Raw genomic sequence first — 18983 nt, forward strand, 5'->3', positions numbered from 1 at the left:
TCTTGTTAAGCACTGCAAAGAAATCACTGTGTATGTGAATATATGGAGCATGGAGCATTTAAAAAGCTGTTTACCTGAAATTGTAGTGTCACAGGGTTCTGGTGGCCTTTAATTTCTATGGTCTGAATTACTAATTTCTTTTCATTTGTTTCTACCTGACTGACACTAATTTCCTGTATGACTGGGACTACAGATTAATTAATAGATGAGTGATTTGTGAACAGTATGGTATCAGAAAATGTGAAGTCAAAATGAAAGGCAGCAGATATATGGTTACAGAATGAGTGGCGGGTGGAAGTCAGATATAGATGTTTAGAGGAATTAGGTGGTAAAAAATAAAGTGAACATGGGCTGTATGACCACCTTCCTGTCTAAATTATAACCTTATAAGCTTTAGTTATAACCTTAGTGAGATTAAGAAGTTTCTGTATATTATATTTATTATGAATTCTATGTATTTATTTTAGATGAAATTGCATGGTTGGAAATCTAATGGTTGTTATAACACATTTTTCTCAAAGTGAAAAATCACAACATCAACTTTTGCACATTTAATATGTTAGTTAGCTACTTACATGTACTTTGACGGTGGATTTTACTTGAATGTCAACCAAAATGCCTTGATTTTAACTAGGTCAGTTGGTTAAATCTCTGCTCCCTCTCCCCCTCTTGCCTCCACTGATACTCATACCATATAATAACATAGGAACCATACCAGACTCTTACTACCTCTACTAACCTATCACTGATGCAACTATTACTACTATTTATACTAACCTTCAAAATATCACTGATACTATTCATACAACAACAAAAAAACATTCAATAATATTTTTAGCAAAACGTATTCACATGCAAATTATTGCAAAATCTAGCTATAATAATAATAATAATAATAATAATAATAATTATTATTATTATTATTATTATTATTATTATTATTATTAAAACTTGTGATCAAAATGCTGTGTTGTTATTGTTCGACAATGCTAAAGACTATTTTTAATTTTAACTTTTTTGTGAGCAATACAAATGATTTACCATTAATATGTATCTTCAGACAGATCATATTTTATTTCAGTACAGTACTGTACTCATCCATCGCTCTGCGCTCTACACTGTTGCCTTGCGCCAGACCGTCTCAATCACCGCCAGAGCAGCTCGATTCCGGCTCTGCGTTGTTGTCAGATTGAAGTCTGCAAGTGAAACAAGCAGCTATAATAAAATATTATAGCAGACATGTTTTTATCCTCTGCGGTTCGAAGCGCCGTCGCTTACACGGTATGTTTGGTTATTTTTGTTCACACGCATTACATAAATATGAATGCATTTGTTAAGTAATGCATAGCCAGTCGTTTGAAAGGTTAGAGGCCTGTATTTTTCAGCCAAGGACACACACAGCAGATTGTACTTGTAGCGACCTTTATATCTTGACTGGTTTACAAATACAGTTTATTGATTTGTTGTCAGTAAATACATTAAACAATTCAATTTGTAATGTATGTATGGATACCTATATAATAAATGCTGTAATACCAAGAATAAGCGTAGCTACCATACTGCGATAACAGGTACCGCAAAACACAAGTGCACGAATGTACAAATATGTAGCCCAGATATGCATAAATAAAACACTACAGAAATGAACTGATTAAATAAGAAGCTTAATCCGTTGATTACAAGTAGTTTTTAATACCAAAATAATTATGTATCAGTAGCCTAACACACTGGTAATGTTGCAATGATCATAGAGGTAATCAAGATGGAAACCAGAAGTTGGTTTTGTTATGATACAGTTATTGGAGCCAAGGTGTGAAAAGGATGGTGGGAAAGCAGGGTCCTGGTTCTTGATTCGCTGTTTGTGAAAGACCTTGTCTGTTTTTAGGATTAGAAACAACATGTGCCTGTCGTTATATTTTTACTTTTTTCATCAGCAGCTGTTGATGAATACACAAGATCGATCCTAGAAAGTCAATCAAGTTACTTGAAATATTACAGAGTCATACACTCACCTAAAGGATTATTAGGAACACCTGTTCAATTTCTCATTAATGCAATTATCTAACCAACCAATCACATGGCAGTTGCTTCAATGCATTTAGGGGTGTGGTCCTGGTCAAGACAATCTCCTGAACTCCAAACTGAATGTCTGAATGGGAAAGAAAGGTGATTTAAGCAATTTTGAGCGTGGCATGGTTGTTGGTGCCAGACGGGCCGGTCTGAGTATTTCACAATCTGCTCAGTTACTGGGATTTTCACGCACAACCATTTCTAGGGTTTACAAAGAATGGTGTGAAAAGGGAAAAACATCCAGTATGCGGCAGGCCTGTGGGCGAAAATGCCTTGTTGATGCTAGAGGTCAGAGGAGAATGGGCCGACTGATTCAAGCTGATAGAAGAGCAACTTTGACTGAAATAACCACTCGTTACAACCGAGGTATGCAGCAAAGCATTTGTGAAGCCACAACACGTACAACCTTGAGGCGGATGGGCTACAACAGCAGAAGACCCCACCAGGTACCACTCGTCTCCACTACAAATAGGAAAAAGAGGCTACAATTTGCACAAGCTCACCAAAATTGGACAGTTGAAGACTGGAAAAATGTTGCCTGGTCTGAGGAGTCTCGATTTCTGTTGAGACATTCAGATGGTAGAGTCAGAATTTGGCGTAAACAGAATGAGAACATGGATCCATCATGCCTTGTTACCACTGTGCAGGCTGCTGGTGGTGGTGTAATGGTGTGGGGGATGTTTTCTTGGCACACTTTAGGCCCCTTAGTGCCAATTGGGCATCGTTTAAATGCCACGGCCTACCTGAGCATTGTTTCTGACCATGTCCATCCCTTTATGACCACCATGTACCCATCCTCTGATGGCTACTTCCAGCAGGATAATGCACCATGTCACAAAGGTCGAATCATTTCAAATTGGTTTCTTGAACATGACAATGAGTTCACTGTACTAAACTGGCCCCCACAGTCACCAGATCTCAACCCAATAGAGCATCTTTGGGATGTGGTGGAACGAGAGCTTCGTGCCCTGGATGTGCATCCCACAAATCTCCATCAACTGCAAGACGCTATCCTATCAATATGGGCCAACATTTCTAAAGAATGCTTTCAGCACCTTGTTGAATCAATGCCACGTAGAATAAAGGCAGTTCTGAAGGCGAAAGGGGGTCAAACACAGTATTAGTGTGGTGTTCCTAATAATCCTTTAGGTGAGTGTATAGTGTGCTAATGAAGTCTCCTACTATAGGCTATATTGGATCAGTTCTTAATCACTTCATAAACCTTGCTTCTGTGTTGAGTTCATAGTACTATGTCATGGATTGGAATTTGATTAATAAATGTGTGTATCCTATCATCATCATATCCTATGGAAAAAAGCAAGTAATAAGTCAATGTTCTGCCTTATTAAGTTTCTTAGTGTTCATCTTAAAATGGATTGTTATTTAATCTGTCACTGCAATATTCTTATAGTTGTGTGTATGTATTGATTGATTTATTGATTTCCATCAGACAAGGCAGATTCGCAGCCTGCATCAGACTACTGTGCGCTCTGGAGCAGGTGGGGCGCTGTTTGTGGTAAGGTGAAACTTTTTGCCAGATCATTCAAAATACATTTGTAATCCTTTAAATATGTGAATGGGTGTAGGTATTTGCTCTGTATTTGTTCTTGTAACCTTGTCATTGTACATGTAGGTAAGATCTGCTACACCTCATTTAACATGTGATTTGTGCTGTGCCAATTGCCTTTCTGAAGATCAAGTCAAAAGAAATTGAAAATTGTATTAAAACTGGGGTTATATTGTTCTTGTAGTTCCAAGTGATGTAAAGATAATGTTACCTAATTAAGGTTCAGGAATAAAGGTCAGAAAATTTGAGAACTCTCACAGTTCTGTTAAATTGCTGAAAATGATAGTTAAAACATTGGAAATATTGTATGTTTTTTCTATACCATAGTGTGTGATTTTTGTTTTCCATTCTAAGTGTATCTGCAGCATCATACCTTTATTTTTTTGATACTTTACCATTCCTGTTACCTGCCAAAACTGCAGAACTTGTTCTCTTGGATTTAATGCACCTATAAATATTTGTTTTACTGACATTATCCAGCTGGTGAAGCTCACATTTCATCTGATTGTTGCAGCATTTGTTTTAGAGTTCACTCAAATAATCATTGTTGTTGCTTCATTCAAGTAAAATTCTGTCATAGGAAGGATTTCAGTATCTTAAGGGAAAGTTAGAGCAGTTTCCCTTATGATTTGTATGGCTAATGTAATCTACATATTATCTTGTTTACAACTATTAAGATCAGAACAGCTTTTCCTAATGTGGAGTGTGTAAGTGTTCTAATCATCACCTACATGCCTGTAATGGAGTTTACATTGATTAACATTTGGATCAAAGAGAGCACTCACTGCTACAGTGACACAGTGGAGTGCACTTCATGTTAAGTACTTACAGGTTGTGTATATCTTGTTATGCTGATAAAGACAAGGAGAATTTGATGAACCTCTCATTATCAGATAACCTCTATAAATTCAATGGAAGTGAAATTGAAAATATAGTAGGTGACCTACATTTAGAAAAAGTTATAAAACTAAATACAATTTACAAGAGGGTCTAGAAACCACACATGTAATTAAGTCACCTAATTTAACAATTTATCTTAAGAATACTATACTCCACTGGGCGGTGACTTTTTTATTATTCATTATTATTTCCCAAACATTTCTCAAATGTTTTAATCTCAGCACTGTCACTAGGGATATCTTTATGTAAAAATAATGCTTTATCTGAGAATCAGATCAGTCACTGCTTAAAAATGGGTTCAAATGAAATGTGAATACCTTCAATTCCAACTCTGTCTATGCTTTAGCAGCCTGATATATTTTGTATTTTGTATTATTATTTAAGCACAGGGACACCACCGAGAACAACCCTGACACCCCTTTTGAATTCACTCCTGAAAATGTAAAGGTAAGAATAGTAAGAATAGTAACAATATGTATCGTGTATTTAGAACTGCCACTTTATAATTCGTTCCTGGAATGTCAGTTGCTTTGGGCATCAGTATAATAATAATGATTTTAACTGCATGGAAATCCATTTCAATCCAGTACTAACAAATATCTGGATATTTGTAGTTTTAATTGAGGGTCTCTGGATGCTTAATTGAAAACAATCCAGTTTAATCATCTGCATGTGAACAGATACTTTACAAATAAACCTTGTGTTTTTTCCCCCATAAAAGAGAATTGAAGCCATTGTGAAAAATTACCCAGAAGGACACAAGGAAGCAGCTACCATCCCTGTGCTGGATCTGGCACAGAGACAGCATGGCTGGCTCCCTATTTCAGCTATGAATAAGGTATGCAGGAAGCCTTTGGAACATTAGTACCCCGTTTACACTGGCTGCTCATAGATGCAGTGATTACATTAGTACTGTACTGATTAATTAGATCACTCTTTAAAAATTGATAGTTTCTTTCATTGTCTGTTTTATTATACATGTTCAGAAATGTAAGAACTAGTTAAAGGTTGTTTTTTTTAAAAAAAACACTACTTTATTATTTTGTAATCTGTTTTTAAATGTGGCACAGTGGGAAAAGCTCCCTGAATGAGATCTGAAATGTTCCCTTATTATGTTTATTGTGAGGTAGATTAATTTCGCAGTTGGATCAATTTCCTGCTTTATAGAAATACTGTCCCAAAATATATATTTATACACATATTTTGTTAAAGAATACTTAAAACCTAATCCTTGACCATTTGCTTTGGATCACCTCTCATAGGAAAATGTCATCCTCTTTTAGAGTCTTATTCTTGCCAACAAAGTAATGTTTGTTTTTTCAGGGATACTTTGGTTTTAATGGAAACATTATGTTAAGGTTATGACAGCTTTGCTCACACACTATCATTATTCCAGGAAATTGCTCTGTATTGGTCTTGGAATGAGGTGCTTCTTTCCACAAAAAAATATAAAAACAACTTCAGCCCGTATTTTATAATATTGTAAAATCTGCATATGGTGTGCTGTTATGCGTCTAGGCAAAAGCATAAATAAGTTAAAATACATGTAGCCAGTTATGTCTGGCTAGACTGTGGTTTGAGCATGCTTAGTAGATACTGACATTAGACATGTCAGTAGACATTATTGGCATCAGTTATATATACAAAATGTGGAAATGGACAAGGTATGAACTGTTAGAAACACTTTTGATCATGGTCTTGGTTTGAGACGTCCTAGGGATATGTTTGTATTGTAGACTGGAGCTTAGAGGTATCTGCTATTGAAGTTGTTTTGGATGATCCTGCAGGAGAACTATATTGTTCTTATTTACACTCCAGATACTATGTAAACTATCATGGTGAAATTATTGTAGCCCTGCTGGAAACATTAATTGGTATCAAAACAATGTTACCTGAACAATGCATGTTACCAGTCTTCATTAATGATATATATATATATATATATGTATATATATAACTGAATTTTCTCTTATCAGGTTATTAAAAAAAAGCAATACATTTGTTTGTCTCCTACAATTGGTTTCTGTAAAAAGATAAAAGCAGATAAGAAGCTTCAAAATGGTTAAGATACATGATGCAGTACTAGAAGTATGTTATTTAATTAAGATTAGGTATCAATTAAGTTTAAATTGCAACTCACTTGATATGCTTATCAAGATTCAGAGATTGGGTGTGTACCATATATTTGGCTATAATTAAATGAAACAGAAGGGTGCAAGATGTTTTAAGTGCTATCTGGTAACTTTATTTTATCTTTAATGTTGGAGATGGAACAAAACAGATGAAATATGGAAGGTTTTCTTATGTTTGTATGGAGATTACCAACAAGTTCATACACTGCAAAATCAAATTTTGGGGGCAATATAAGTTATACCCTTAATCAGGGTAGTTTAACTTAATTTTAAAATTAAATATAATTTAATTAATTAATTCATGTTAGAAATGAAAGGTATCAACATTATTTGCATTTGCATCAGTCCACGGACTACTGCTCTAATGGTGCTCTAATCTAATGATTAACTGACTGGAAGATGGCAAATGTCATACCAATCCTCAAGAAAGGGGACAAAACTGAGCCAGGAAATTACAGACCAACCAGTCTCACCTGCATCACCTGTAAAATGTTGGAAAAAATGATTAGACGGAAAATAGAGGAGCATATTCTTGGAGATAGTAAACATGGGTTTAGACGAGGCAGACCATGTCTTACTAATTTATTGGAGTTTTTTGAACATGCAACTGCAGCTGTAGATCATGTGATAAGGTTCCACACCAAAGACTGATCCTCAAATTGGAAGCTGTAGGCATTCAGGGTAATGTAAGTAGATGGATTATCAACTGGCTGATGTATAGGAAACAGGAATGGAAATTGGGCTTCAAGGCATTCAAGACGGAAAACAGGAGACACTCTGAACAATCTGAACAAACTCCCCAGCGACAATTTGGGAACATTTAAAAATAGACTGGATAGGATCCTTGGATCACTTAGTTACTAATGGACACCAAACGAGCATGATGGGTTGAATGGCCTCCTCTCGTTTGTAAACTTTATGTTCTTATGATTTGTGAGGGTAGAAAATACATTAAACTTAAATTAATGATATATACACTTTATTTTTTCCTTTTCTTTAGGTAGCTGAGGTGTTGGGCATGCCAGCCATGAGGGTTTATGAAGTAGCCACTTTCTACACAATGTTCAATCGCAAGCCAGTAGGCAAATACCACATCCAGGTTTGCACAACTACACCATGCATGTTGTGCAACTCTGATAGCATCCTGGAGGCCATACAAAACAAACTGGGTAAGGAGAGCTTACACTTACTTGTTCTTTGATTTAGCTTAATATGTATAATTGATTCATATTAATATAAATGATTGGGCTGCTGATTAGAAATTATATTTGTGTTCTTTAATTAGAAAAAATCTCACTAAAACATAAAAGGCAATACATAAATAAGAAATATGTTGCTGTCAAATTGTGCTATTATTTTATCTGTTTCAGGTCAGTTATTTTGGGAAGTATTTTGGATACTTACCAAAATGATTGTCAGGCAATTTTATAGTAGAAAAAAGATTCATTAAAGTTGCAAAGCATATAACCTGAAAGGTGAAAGTGTTGATTTTGGCACAGCACAAAGCAGGAATGAGAATCGAGGTGAGTTTCTGCCCCATCTTATAAATTACTTGTTTCAGAGGAATCAGATGATTCAAATGAGCTGGATGGGCCAATAGGCCAACTTTAATGTGTAACTCATAATGCTGTCACTTAATTTTCATATCTATTCAGTAATTGTTTTTTTTTTTACTTGCAGGTATTAAAGTCGGGGAAACCACACCAGACAAGTTGTTCACTCTCATAGAGGTGGAGTGCTTAGGTGCCTGTGTCAATGCTCCAATGGTCCAAATCAATGACAACTATTATGTAAGTAATATAGGACACAGATTTTGTTTTTTGTGCTAGTTTATAATTTCCAATATGGCAGAATTTGAAGTGGCTTTGTCTCGATCCACTGTTTGATGAAGGCCATTTGTTTCAATCTACAGTTTTTCTGTTTAATGACCAGGTTTAAGTGCCGTAGATGAGCACTGATAATATGCATTTATCTTTTTTTATAAATAGACAAATGGGAAGATTTCCTTTAAAAAAAAAGTTTCTTTGAAATGTACTATGTTCTGGTTTCACTCCTTTTGATTTCTTCTGAAAGATTGTCCATCTGAGCTGAAAATTATGTTTTGACCAAGAGGGAACCCTTGGTTTTACTATGCAATAATTGTTTTTCAGGAGGATCTTAAACCTCAGGACATTGAGCAGATCATAGATGAGCTGAAAGCTGGAAAAATACCAGTACCTGGTCCAAGGTAAAACCTTGTTTTCAGATGATTTCAATTGAAACATTCATATTGACTGACTGATTTAATCTTTCATTTCTGTAATGAAGTGTGGTAACATAGATTGCACACTTCTCTTGTGCCTCAATGTATTTACGCATACTATTTACAGTACAAAATATTAATCACTGCACCAGACTATTTCCGTATTGAAGTGCTACTGTTGTAAAACGTGGTACTTTTCATTTGATGTTTAACCTTGATTCTTAGGAATGGCCGTTTCTCCTGTGAACCAGCTGGAGGATTGACTTCTTTGACAGAACCACCCCCAGGCCCTGGCGTTGGAGTACGACCAGATCTTTAGCTTCTTCGTCAAGCATAGACTAATCAGTCTGGACTTCCATGGTATACTTGGCGCTAATATGGTTAAAATATTATGTAAATAAATAATTTCTGGTTAACTGTTTTTTGTTGCATTTATTATGTCAGTCTATTTAACTTTAAATATATTAAATACCATCTATCTTATTTAAATAATTCAACTAGAAATATGATAATGCATTATTTTAACCACATATCTATTTATATGTCAATCATCATTTAAAATAAGCACTAATGCTTGTGCCTAATGTATTCAATGGGAGCATTGAATATAAATGTATTGCAAACTAGAGGAACTTAAGAAAATATACATAATGGAACCATTAACTATTTGTGTTTTCAAGCTAAATTCTAAAATTGAAACCTGTGAAGATTCCAAATGGCATTTTTACTTAATTATTTTTATTTGTACACTTAGTACTTAATTATATGCATAACTGGTGGTTTAAATGAGACTGTGTGTTCCAACATAAGAGGTAAAGTAAGTAGATTTGTGCTCTCCATAAATAAAATTAACATTAAGTATAATGTGCTGGGAAGAAACCAATCTATTTAGCATGGAAATTGTAAAAATATATATTTTTATTTCCTTTAAATATATATAGCTTTACATAAAAATCAAAAACAAATGTACAACAATATCTACAACCATATGAATTTTATTAAAAGCAATATGGAAAAGTACAAAAAGTAATGATTAAAATTGGAAATCTTCAGAATTACAGAAATTATGAAACATTAGATACACTGGGTCCCATTTTGTATATAAAAATGTCACTTAGTTTTAAAGGAGAAATTCATCACACAGTGAGTGTGGCATACTAGACTGCAATGACCTTTTATAACTAATAGAGGGCGCTTTTATTAAAACATTCATTCAGTACATTAATGGCATAAGTACTTGGAATTTTAAGTATTCTGAATACAAGATGTTAGGATATATATTCCACACGCTCTGTTTACATGGATTGAACTGCTTGATATTCTGCATTCACATGGCAAGAGGAATATTAAGTTTATACTATTAAGCCCGTGCAGCTTGATTCCTGCTGCAAACCTGAGAGCAGCTAGTGTGTTTGAAGTTCACCTGTAATTTTGTTGAGAGGTGCTGTTCTAGTAGCCTAACAATTTAACAATACTTATTTTCTCACGTATGGAATGTCTACTCTTAAGTTCAGTATACTGTGCTTTTCCATCAAGATGCTATGTATTTTCACATTCTTTTAAAATCCTTAACAAGACCAAAGTTTCAACATCCAACATCCAACATCCATGTTTTATGTCATGGCAGCTCTCATGCATTTTTGTGGGCTCCTCCTCATATTTTGATTATTCTGTTTACATGCCTCAGAATTCCTTTAGTTCTCCAAATACTAAGAGGGGTATAGCCAGAAAGTTCAATTTGTATTTAATCTGACTACAAGACATCCCAAATCAACTTGAGAGTAATTCAGATGTTTTTTGGCATATACAAGCCTCAACAGCTCTTATGTCAGCAATCATGTTCACTGGTATTCTGTCACAAAATGTAAGCAGTACATGACTATCTATTTTCGTCAGTATCATATTGACATTTTAACATGCAATACGGGAACTGAGCAATCTTATGTTTCCTTGCAGGACTCGTCTTTCAAAACAATGCTCCTATCCACATGCACGTGTTTTCTATGTATGCAGACAAAAGCTTTGACTTTCTATTGATTTACACCTGCATACAGAATTTAAAATCAAGTCCTTAATATAATTATTGCATGGCTTATTTCAGTGTGAAGGAAAAGTATGAGACTGCTAAACTTTTCTGTAGTGCAGTATTCACCCTTACAAGAAGACTTGCTAGTATTATGAATTGCAAGCGAACAAACGGAAAAGAAACGCACTAAAATTATTTCAAGCATGTTTCATTTTCCTTGGTTTGATATATAAATAAATTTTGTTTATATTCTATTTTCACATGCACAAGTTTTGCAACTGAAAATATTCCAGTTAGACATTTCAAATACTGTATCTAATAACAAAGATAGATTGTTTTGGTAAGTTCTGATCTAACCTAGGTTTTACTTAACCTCTATCTTGCAAATTTACGTTAGTTCAATTGCGACCCCTTACAATTTTAAATGGAAAACGCATCCAAATAAAAACAAGATATATTTAGCTTTATAAATCCAGCTGAGAATGTTATCAACTACATTCCTTGCTCTTATTTGTATTTCACTCTACAAGAAAACCATAAGTACGAAATATTGTACAACAGGAATAAAATACTATAACACCTACTCAAACACATACACAATGTACAAAACATTAGGAACACCTTCCCGATATTGAGTTGAACTCTCTTTTGCCCTCAGAACTGCCTCAATTTGTCAAGGCATGGACTCTACAAGGTGTCGAAAGCGTTCCACAGGGATGCTGGCCCATGTTTACTCCAATACACCCACAGTTTGGTGGTAGATCTCTACTCTGAATAGCTTGTCTCATCCCACAGATGCTCAATTGGATTGAGATCTGGTGACTAAGCAGTTCACTGCTGTAAGCTGAATTAATTGTAATGTTCATGGAACCATTCCTGGACTATCCTAGCCTCGTGGCATTATCGTGCTGAAAACATCCATTAGCAGATGTATAGCAGTATAGAAGGGGGGAAAAAAAACTAAAAAGAAACTTTAAAGCACACATACATGCTCCGCTGACTGCTCTCATTCGCCATGGCTAAACCCGATCTGCAAGCACCCCGACCACGTATCAGACTGCCTTGCCTATGCAAATGATCCCTTATCAGGTAACAATTTATTTTAAAATGATCCTGCAAGACCAACATTGTGGGTCTCACCCATTTTGGAAGGCAAGGGTGTACGTGTGTGTGTGTGTGTGTGTCTATATGCCTGTACATACACACTGAACAAATATAAACGCAACATGCAACAATTTCAAGATTTTACGGAGTTACAGTCCATATAAGGAAAAAATAGGTAGAGCTGTGGAATAGAAAATCAGTCAGTATCTGGAGTGACCACCATTTGCCTAATGCAGCTTGAGACAGCTCCTTCACATACAGTTGATCGGGCTGTAGATTGCAGTCTGTGGAATGTTGTCACACTTCTCTTCAATGGCTGTGTGGAGTTGCTGGATATTCACAGGAACTGGAACATGCGGTCTTACACTTCGATACAGAGCATCCCAAACATGTTCAAAGTGTCTGGTGAGTATGCAGGCAAATGAAGACCTTCTCATTTTCAGCTTCCAGGCACTGTGTACAGCTCCTTGCAACATGTGGCCGTGCATCTTCATGCTGAAACATGAGGTGATGGCGGCTAATGAATGGCACAACAATGGGCCTCAGGATCTCGACGTGTTATCTCTGTGCATTCAAACTGCCATTGATTAAATGCAATTGTGTTTGTTTTCAGAAGCTTAACCCATTACATAACCTCACCGCCACCATGGGGTACTTGGATCACAACACTGACATCAGCAAACGGCTCGCACACACAACGCCATACACGCTGTGGTCCGTGAAGTGCACACTTCTCCACTGAGCCAGTGGCCATTGAAGGTGAGCATTTGCCCACTGAAGTCGGTTACTTAGCTGACTTGTCAGGTCAAGACCCTGGTGAGGACAACGAGCCGCAGATGAGCTTCCCCAAGGTGGTTTCTGAGAGTTTTAGCAGAATTTCCTCAGTTGTGCAAACCCACAGTTTCATCAGCTATCCAGGTTGCTGGTCTCAGACAATGCCACAGATAAAGCTGGATGTGGAGGTCCTGGGCTGGAGTGGTTACACATGGTCTGCGGTTGTGAGGCCGGTTGGACATACTGCCAAAATATCTAAAATGACGTTGGCGGCGGCTTATGGTAGAGAAATGAACATTCAATTATCTGGCAACAGCTCTGGTGGACATTCCTGCAGTCAGCAGCCAATCACACACTCCCTCAAAACTGGAGACATCTGTGACAATGAATTGCATTATAAAACTGCACATTTTAGAGTGGCCTGTTACTGTCCGCAGCTCAGGTGCATCTGTGCAATGATCATGCGGTTTAATCAGCTTCTTGAACTGCCACACCTATCAGGTAGATGGATTGTCTTGGCAAAGGAGAAATGCTCACTAATAAGGATATATACAAAATAATCTTTCATTGCAGCTCATGAAACATGGGACCAACACTTTGCATGTTGCGTTTATAATATTAAGTGTATACATATAATAATGAAGCAACTAGAGAAGCAATTGTGTGTTTGACTGAGCAAGTGTAAAACTCGTCGCAAGAGAAAAGCAGCTTATTAACAAAAAAAACACGTTTCCGAAGCTTAGCCATACTTGCTAACGTGACAGGCTTTTGTCAACACTACTGCACAGACATGTCTTCCACGTTTCAGTGTGCTGTCATTTCCATTCAACCCAGCAGCGGCCGTGTCTAGCCACCCCTCCCCCACTCCGCTTCTCCTGCGTGTGACTCACAAGGCTCTGCAACAAAAACACTCCACAACACGCATGCGCATTAGTCACTGCCATAAATACCACTGCGCAATAAAGCACAGAGGACACAAACGAGCCCCCACCACGGCAAGCCTAGTGTATACCGAGCCCCGTTACACACGGCCATTACGCATCCCTTACAAAATACCCTGTTTCCACTCCAGAGCAGCGGCTCGCCCACGGCCCTCCAGCGCGGCTCTCTCCTCCGCCGACATTTCGAGAACATTCCAGCCGCTGCAGAAGAGAAAGCGGAAAGGGTGACGTCAAGGGCCCGGCGTCATCCACCCTCCCCTCTGCGCACCCTGCCAGAGCCTCACTGCGAAACCTCTGTATAACCGACTGCGTGTGGTATTTACACCACCGCTGCCGACAATGCCTTCAGTTTGCTACTACAAACTATACGTTTTATTCCAAATAAATAACCCTTAATTTTATTACACTCGTCCGACAGACGGGAGGCGGATGTGCTTTACGGCAGCCAATGGGCGCCGCCGTTGAGAGGCTCGGACTGGAGAGCCCATGTGACCCGCTGCCAGCCAATGGGCGCGACGGTTGCATATTCGTTGGGGTTTCTCGTTAGAGACGACGGAGGGGGGAATGTTTTCAAACCAGCGAAAAGCTGGAAGGGCACGATATACGGCTAAGGGTGTTGTTTTAATATTAAATATCAATCTGATTATTACCGCTTCAACGCTGTGGTGTCTGCACGTCCCCGAATGAGCGAACGGGACCCGGATCACAGCGCCGAGGTAAGCAGGTTTAAGCGGGTTCCTCGGCCGTGCGCATACAGAAAAAAACAGAGCTGTGCTGGATGTCGGAAAATGGGATATTTTAGCTTAGAGAGGTCGGTTGCTTTTGTACATGTGTGTTCATATCGGCGTGTTCCCGGTTGTATGTGTTTGAAGGGTGTGTGGTTGGGTTTGAGGAACAAAAGCGGATTCAAAATGACGAGGTGCTGCTGCACAGGGTTTGGATGCGGCGAGTGCGCGGACTGCTCGGATCCACTGACAGCCAGCCCGACGCGGAGCGGGGATGCGGTGCTGCTCGTCCGGGCGAAGGAAATAGCGGGGACGGCAGCGCCAGGGCTTTCTGCTGCTTTTGCAGGCTATTGTCTGGTACTTCAGTCGGCCTAGTGTAATGTGCATCTTTAAAAACAACAGAAACACGCCTTTCGTACAATTAAGTTAACCGTAACTTCCAAATCCTAGAAGAGTATACATATTGCAAGCTTATTTCAGTTATTCCCAGTGTTTTCCGTGTTTCTCTATTTTGTGTATTTGACTATATATGAATCTGTTCAGTGTATTTGGTTTTGCAAGTAGGTCTGTCTACATTTCAGGTCCATTCGGGTGGCTGCGATATAATGATTTGATGAGCCATTGTGAGGGGTGTCATTTGCTCTGATGAGAACAGCACCTTGCATGTAGAAACCTTTTGTTAAATGCATGTATTTGGGCATGTTGACATGATCGTTCACTCAATTGCAAAATAAAACCACTACAATATGTGTAATGGTAAAATGGCATAACACTAAAAATGTTATTTTATTATTGTTACAATAGTTTTTTTTTTAAAGGTTTTCTAATCTGGCTAAAATAATCGCTCTGTCACTATTTTCTCTACGTTTATTTACACGACTAGACATGGAGCCGCGCTGCTACAAAGCATGTGAAAACTGCGTTTGCTGTTTCTGGTTTCTAGTATTTCACACATGCCTTATCCTTCTGTAGGAATTCAAAGTTCAAGTTAGCTTTGTCTTTTCAATTTCAAACATGATTTGAAGTATTCCAGTCTCTAGCCATCTAGTTACATTTATCGTGGTTTAATCACAGTCTGTATCTTCATGATACGAGAGGACTATGGTTTTCTTTCATTGAATACGCGTGTGTAGATGCCACACATACAAAATGACACTTGCGCAGCATGGCTGAAATGCAGCAGCTCTGCTGGGAAAGGAGGTAAATTGCCAGCTACAGGTTCGATGCTGGAGTCAGTAGTTTGTATCCTATGATCACTGAACATTTGTAATCATTTTAATCACAAAACGAATCCGTTTACTTTATTTGACATCAAGCTCTTCCACATTCCCATCTTATTTTCATGTGTCAAATGTATTATCACATGTACGATTTACCATGTCGTGACCACAGTAAGTCCCATAAACGTGTATGTAGTCACCTGTTAATGCCTGAATAATAGATGGATTTAATATTTGAATGCTATTACCCTTAATGTTTGAGAGAGGCCTCGTGTATATATATATATATATATATATATATATATAATGATAACTTTATAATCTATCTTGGCGCAGATAAGTAATTAGTAATGAAAATATCATTCGTGGCAAAGAATCACTTTTTGAAAAACGTAGTGTTTTTCTACAGGACAATTATCCAAGAAATACTCTGACCCTCACCTTTAATTAGGGCCTGTTCCCCAGCTTGCATTGCATTTAAGGCTTTTACAGCTTGGCCTTAGCTTTTGCTGTGGTGTGTTTTTATTATTGAAGCACGTGTACTGTCTGTATTTGTAAATATGTTATTGGTTTCCCAAAGCAAGATTTGTGGCTGGTGGAGTTTGAAACACATTACCAAAATTTGTGTCATAGAATACGCTGGTGATATTTAGAAATATATTGGATTTGAACTGATGGAATAATTAAGTCTTTTTAAATCAGCAGGTGAATGCTGATTTTAAAATTAATCTTTCTATATTTAAAATCTAATGTGTTATGCTGTATAATCAGCTGGCATTTTTCAGTGGATATGAAGTGGTGGTATATACCTGCAATTTCTTAATTTAACTGTTGTAAATGTTTTTATTGGAAATATTTTTTCCCCCCACAATTTAAATTTCAAAGAGACAGTCAAATATATGTATTGTTCTTTGTGTGTATTAACTATGCAAGCTCACCTTATTGCAGCCCCTGCCTACAATTTGCATGCATCTGCTTCTAGCAGATATGTTTAGCTGAACAGGAAAAGTGGGGTTGGATTAGCTGCTTAGAGGTCATTAACCTCATCTGTCTTCCTTCAGAGTTATAGCTCAGAAAATTGTCTATCTAGGGAATGCTTTTATTTGTGATTTCACTAAATATGTTCTATAATTATACACTTGAAGATGCATCTCAGCCAGATTTTCCATTTGGGTTTGTTGCCTTCAGGTGTTAAAAGCCTTTAATAAAAACTCCAAGGATATATTTATTATTTTGACCTTATGAAGGGACTGAAGGTACAAAACCACCACAATCTTTTTTTATTTACTGTAGTTTTTGTAGGGCCATTTCCTTTGATCAGAAGAGTCATATCAGACGTGTGTGATTCTTTTGCTTTCATATCTGTATAGCAGTTGGTAGTAAGAAACATTAGTCATACTTTGACCCTTTGTTGAGTTGGACATTGGCCTTTAGGTTCTGCAAATTTCCCATGAGAGCCCTCTGTTCTGTAATTCATGATTAACTGCACTTATATTAACCGCTAAGCTAAGTAACTTTTTTAGTTTTCTTTATATACTTATTTGCCTGAAAATTAAATATGTATGCTAAAATATTAAGATTACAAGTAATTAAAGGTTAACGCTTTCAATATAATCTTTCTATCCCTAAAACTGTTTGAATGTTTTATAATTTCTTAGCAGAGGCCCATAACCAGGGTGACCCAGTTAAGCCTTTTCTGCAAAACTGTTTGACAGCAGCATGTAGTTTAGATATGTTGTCTTTAGTAGTAATCACAGTACCTTCTAAGTCTATTGATTTCCTCTTTTTTTGAGGTGGAAACTTTACTATGCTGATTATTTGTATGTGGAAAACCCCTGAAACTGACAAAATGTCACTCTGTAATATTCACACTAAAAATTCAAGTTGTATGCTTCCTTTTCAAAATATGAGATGGAGTTTTTATTTTTTTCTTATTACCCGTGTGGTACTCCCTGTTTTGTGGAGTAGGTTTGCTATCTTTAAAACCAAATACAAAATAAATTCAAATGAGTTTGTGGGTTTTCCTTTTCTCTTTCAATTTCAGCTGTTCCCTTTTTAAAAGCGTGTGATCTGGAAAATGTGACTGTTATCAGCTATGAATACTATACTGTGGTTTTAAAATGGGTTTTGCTAATTTTATTTGTTTATTTTGTTAATTGTGCAATAAAAGCCATGCCTTTGTGGAAAAATATACCTAGAAGTTTAACTAGAATATAAGAAATACACAAATTGATCATTAACTGTTTTGACATTATAAGTTATACATTTATCTTGTTTTAATAATATTGCATGCACAGATAATTCAGTTCTGAAATGGGAATTTGCTCTCTAACATTGAAAATTCAGTCTCTTATGTTGTAGTGTTTGTGTGTTAGAAAAACACTGAAACTGATCAAGTTCCTTATTAAATGATTTTGATTTACACAAAGTTCTTACGAGAAAATAGTTTCTCGTCCTGGTTAATTCACTGAAGAGAACTGTCTGCCATATTTTGATTTCCCTCAGAATAGGGATATTGTAGATTTAAAAACTGTAGTGCAGTGCATTTATATTTATAATTTTAATTGGAACAGTTTATAGAGATTTTTTTGAATTTTAAGACAAGATTAGAGTTTCATTTTACATTCTGACCATCATTTTTAGTTTTAAGTTTTTTTTCACATATCCCTGATCTCATGAAAAGGTATTTAGACGTGCAGCTGTTTTAATATAGGTTTTGAAAGGGGCAAGTTTGGAGTGGAGCACTTTGTACTGGGATTTTTTTGGCTATGAGAATTTATTAATCTCACAGTTGAAAGGGGTAAAATTATGATTACTGTGTATGTATGGAAAATAGTTGGTAAACTGAGTTAGAAGTTCTTGTATTAGTGATGAATTGAGTAGGCATGTGAGCATTGACAGGATGATAGTTTTCCATGCAGATGTACATTCTTGTCAAAAGCTACCTAAGTTAGTCAGTTTGTTACTATGTGGAATAGTTACAAACTTCTGGATTATTCACAACAGTCCTTAACACCTGCTGTCATTCTACTGCATTCCATTTCACAGGTTGCTATAATATTAAATACAAATAGTCCTTTAACAAATGCATTAAAAAAACTGAATCTCTAATAAAAAATAGGGATCATAGAATTACTAAAGTTAGAATAATTCTTTAAATTAAAAGATCTGTTAATAAAAGCTGTAAAACATTATTAAGTAACAACTGCAATCATTTAAAGCCCAAAACTCTAGTATTAAAAATACAAAAAATCTAACTATTTCCATAAACTATGTTATAAT

The 18983-nt window shown here is 36.6% G+C and overlaps 2 protein-coding genes across 3 annotated transcripts in view; both read left to right on the plus strand.

Moving 5' to 3' along the window:
• The first annotated feature begins 1123 nt into the window (after positions 1–1123).
• Positions 1124–9327, plus strand: ndufv2 (NADH:ubiquinone oxidoreductase core subunit V2). Its single transcript, XM_066718926.1, has 8 exons — positions 1124–1281; positions 3521–3586; positions 4922–4984; positions 5259–5375; positions 7670–7838; positions 8350–8459; positions 8820–8896; positions 9137–9327. Exons 1-8 carry the CDS (start codon positions 1240–1242, stop codon positions 9228–9230), a joined length of 738 nt encoding a protein of 245 aa, XP_066575023.1. The 5' UTR covers positions 1124–1239; the 3' UTR covers positions 9231–9327.
• Positions 9328–13830: 4503 nt separating this feature from the next.
• The window catches only part of ankrd12 (ankyrin repeat domain 12), a 50740-nt gene continuing 45587 nt past the window's right edge, over positions 13831–18983 (plus strand). For both annotated transcript variants that reach the window (XM_066718905.1, XM_066718913.1), the window contains exon 1: positions 13831–14472. The gene's annotated coding sequence lies outside the window, so the exon portion shown is untranslated. The remainder of the gene's footprint in view (positions 14473–18983) is intronic.

The sequence above is a fragment of the Amia ocellicauda genome, chromosome 2 (assembly GCF_036373705.1).
Source record: "Amia ocellicauda isolate fAmiCal2 chromosome 2, fAmiCal2.hap1, whole genome shotgun sequence".
Taxonomy (NCBI): Eukaryota; Metazoa; Chordata; class Actinopteri; order Amiiformes; family Amiidae; genus Amia; species Amia ocellicauda.

Bases quoted from the DNA above. Each gene is read 5' to 3' on its own strand.
- ndufv2 (XM_066718926.1), top strand. From the start codon at position 1,240: ATGTTTTTATCCTCTGCGGTTCGAAGCGCCGTCGCTTACACG. The intron at 7,839-8,349 runs GTAAGGAGAGCT...TTTTACTTGCAG, and splicing joins GGCCATACAAAACAAACTGG to GTATTAAAGTCGGGGAAACC. The intron at 8,897-9,136 runs GTAAAACCTTGT...CTTGATTCTTAG, and splicing joins ATACCAGTACCTGGTCCAAG to GAATGGCCGTTTCTCCTGTG.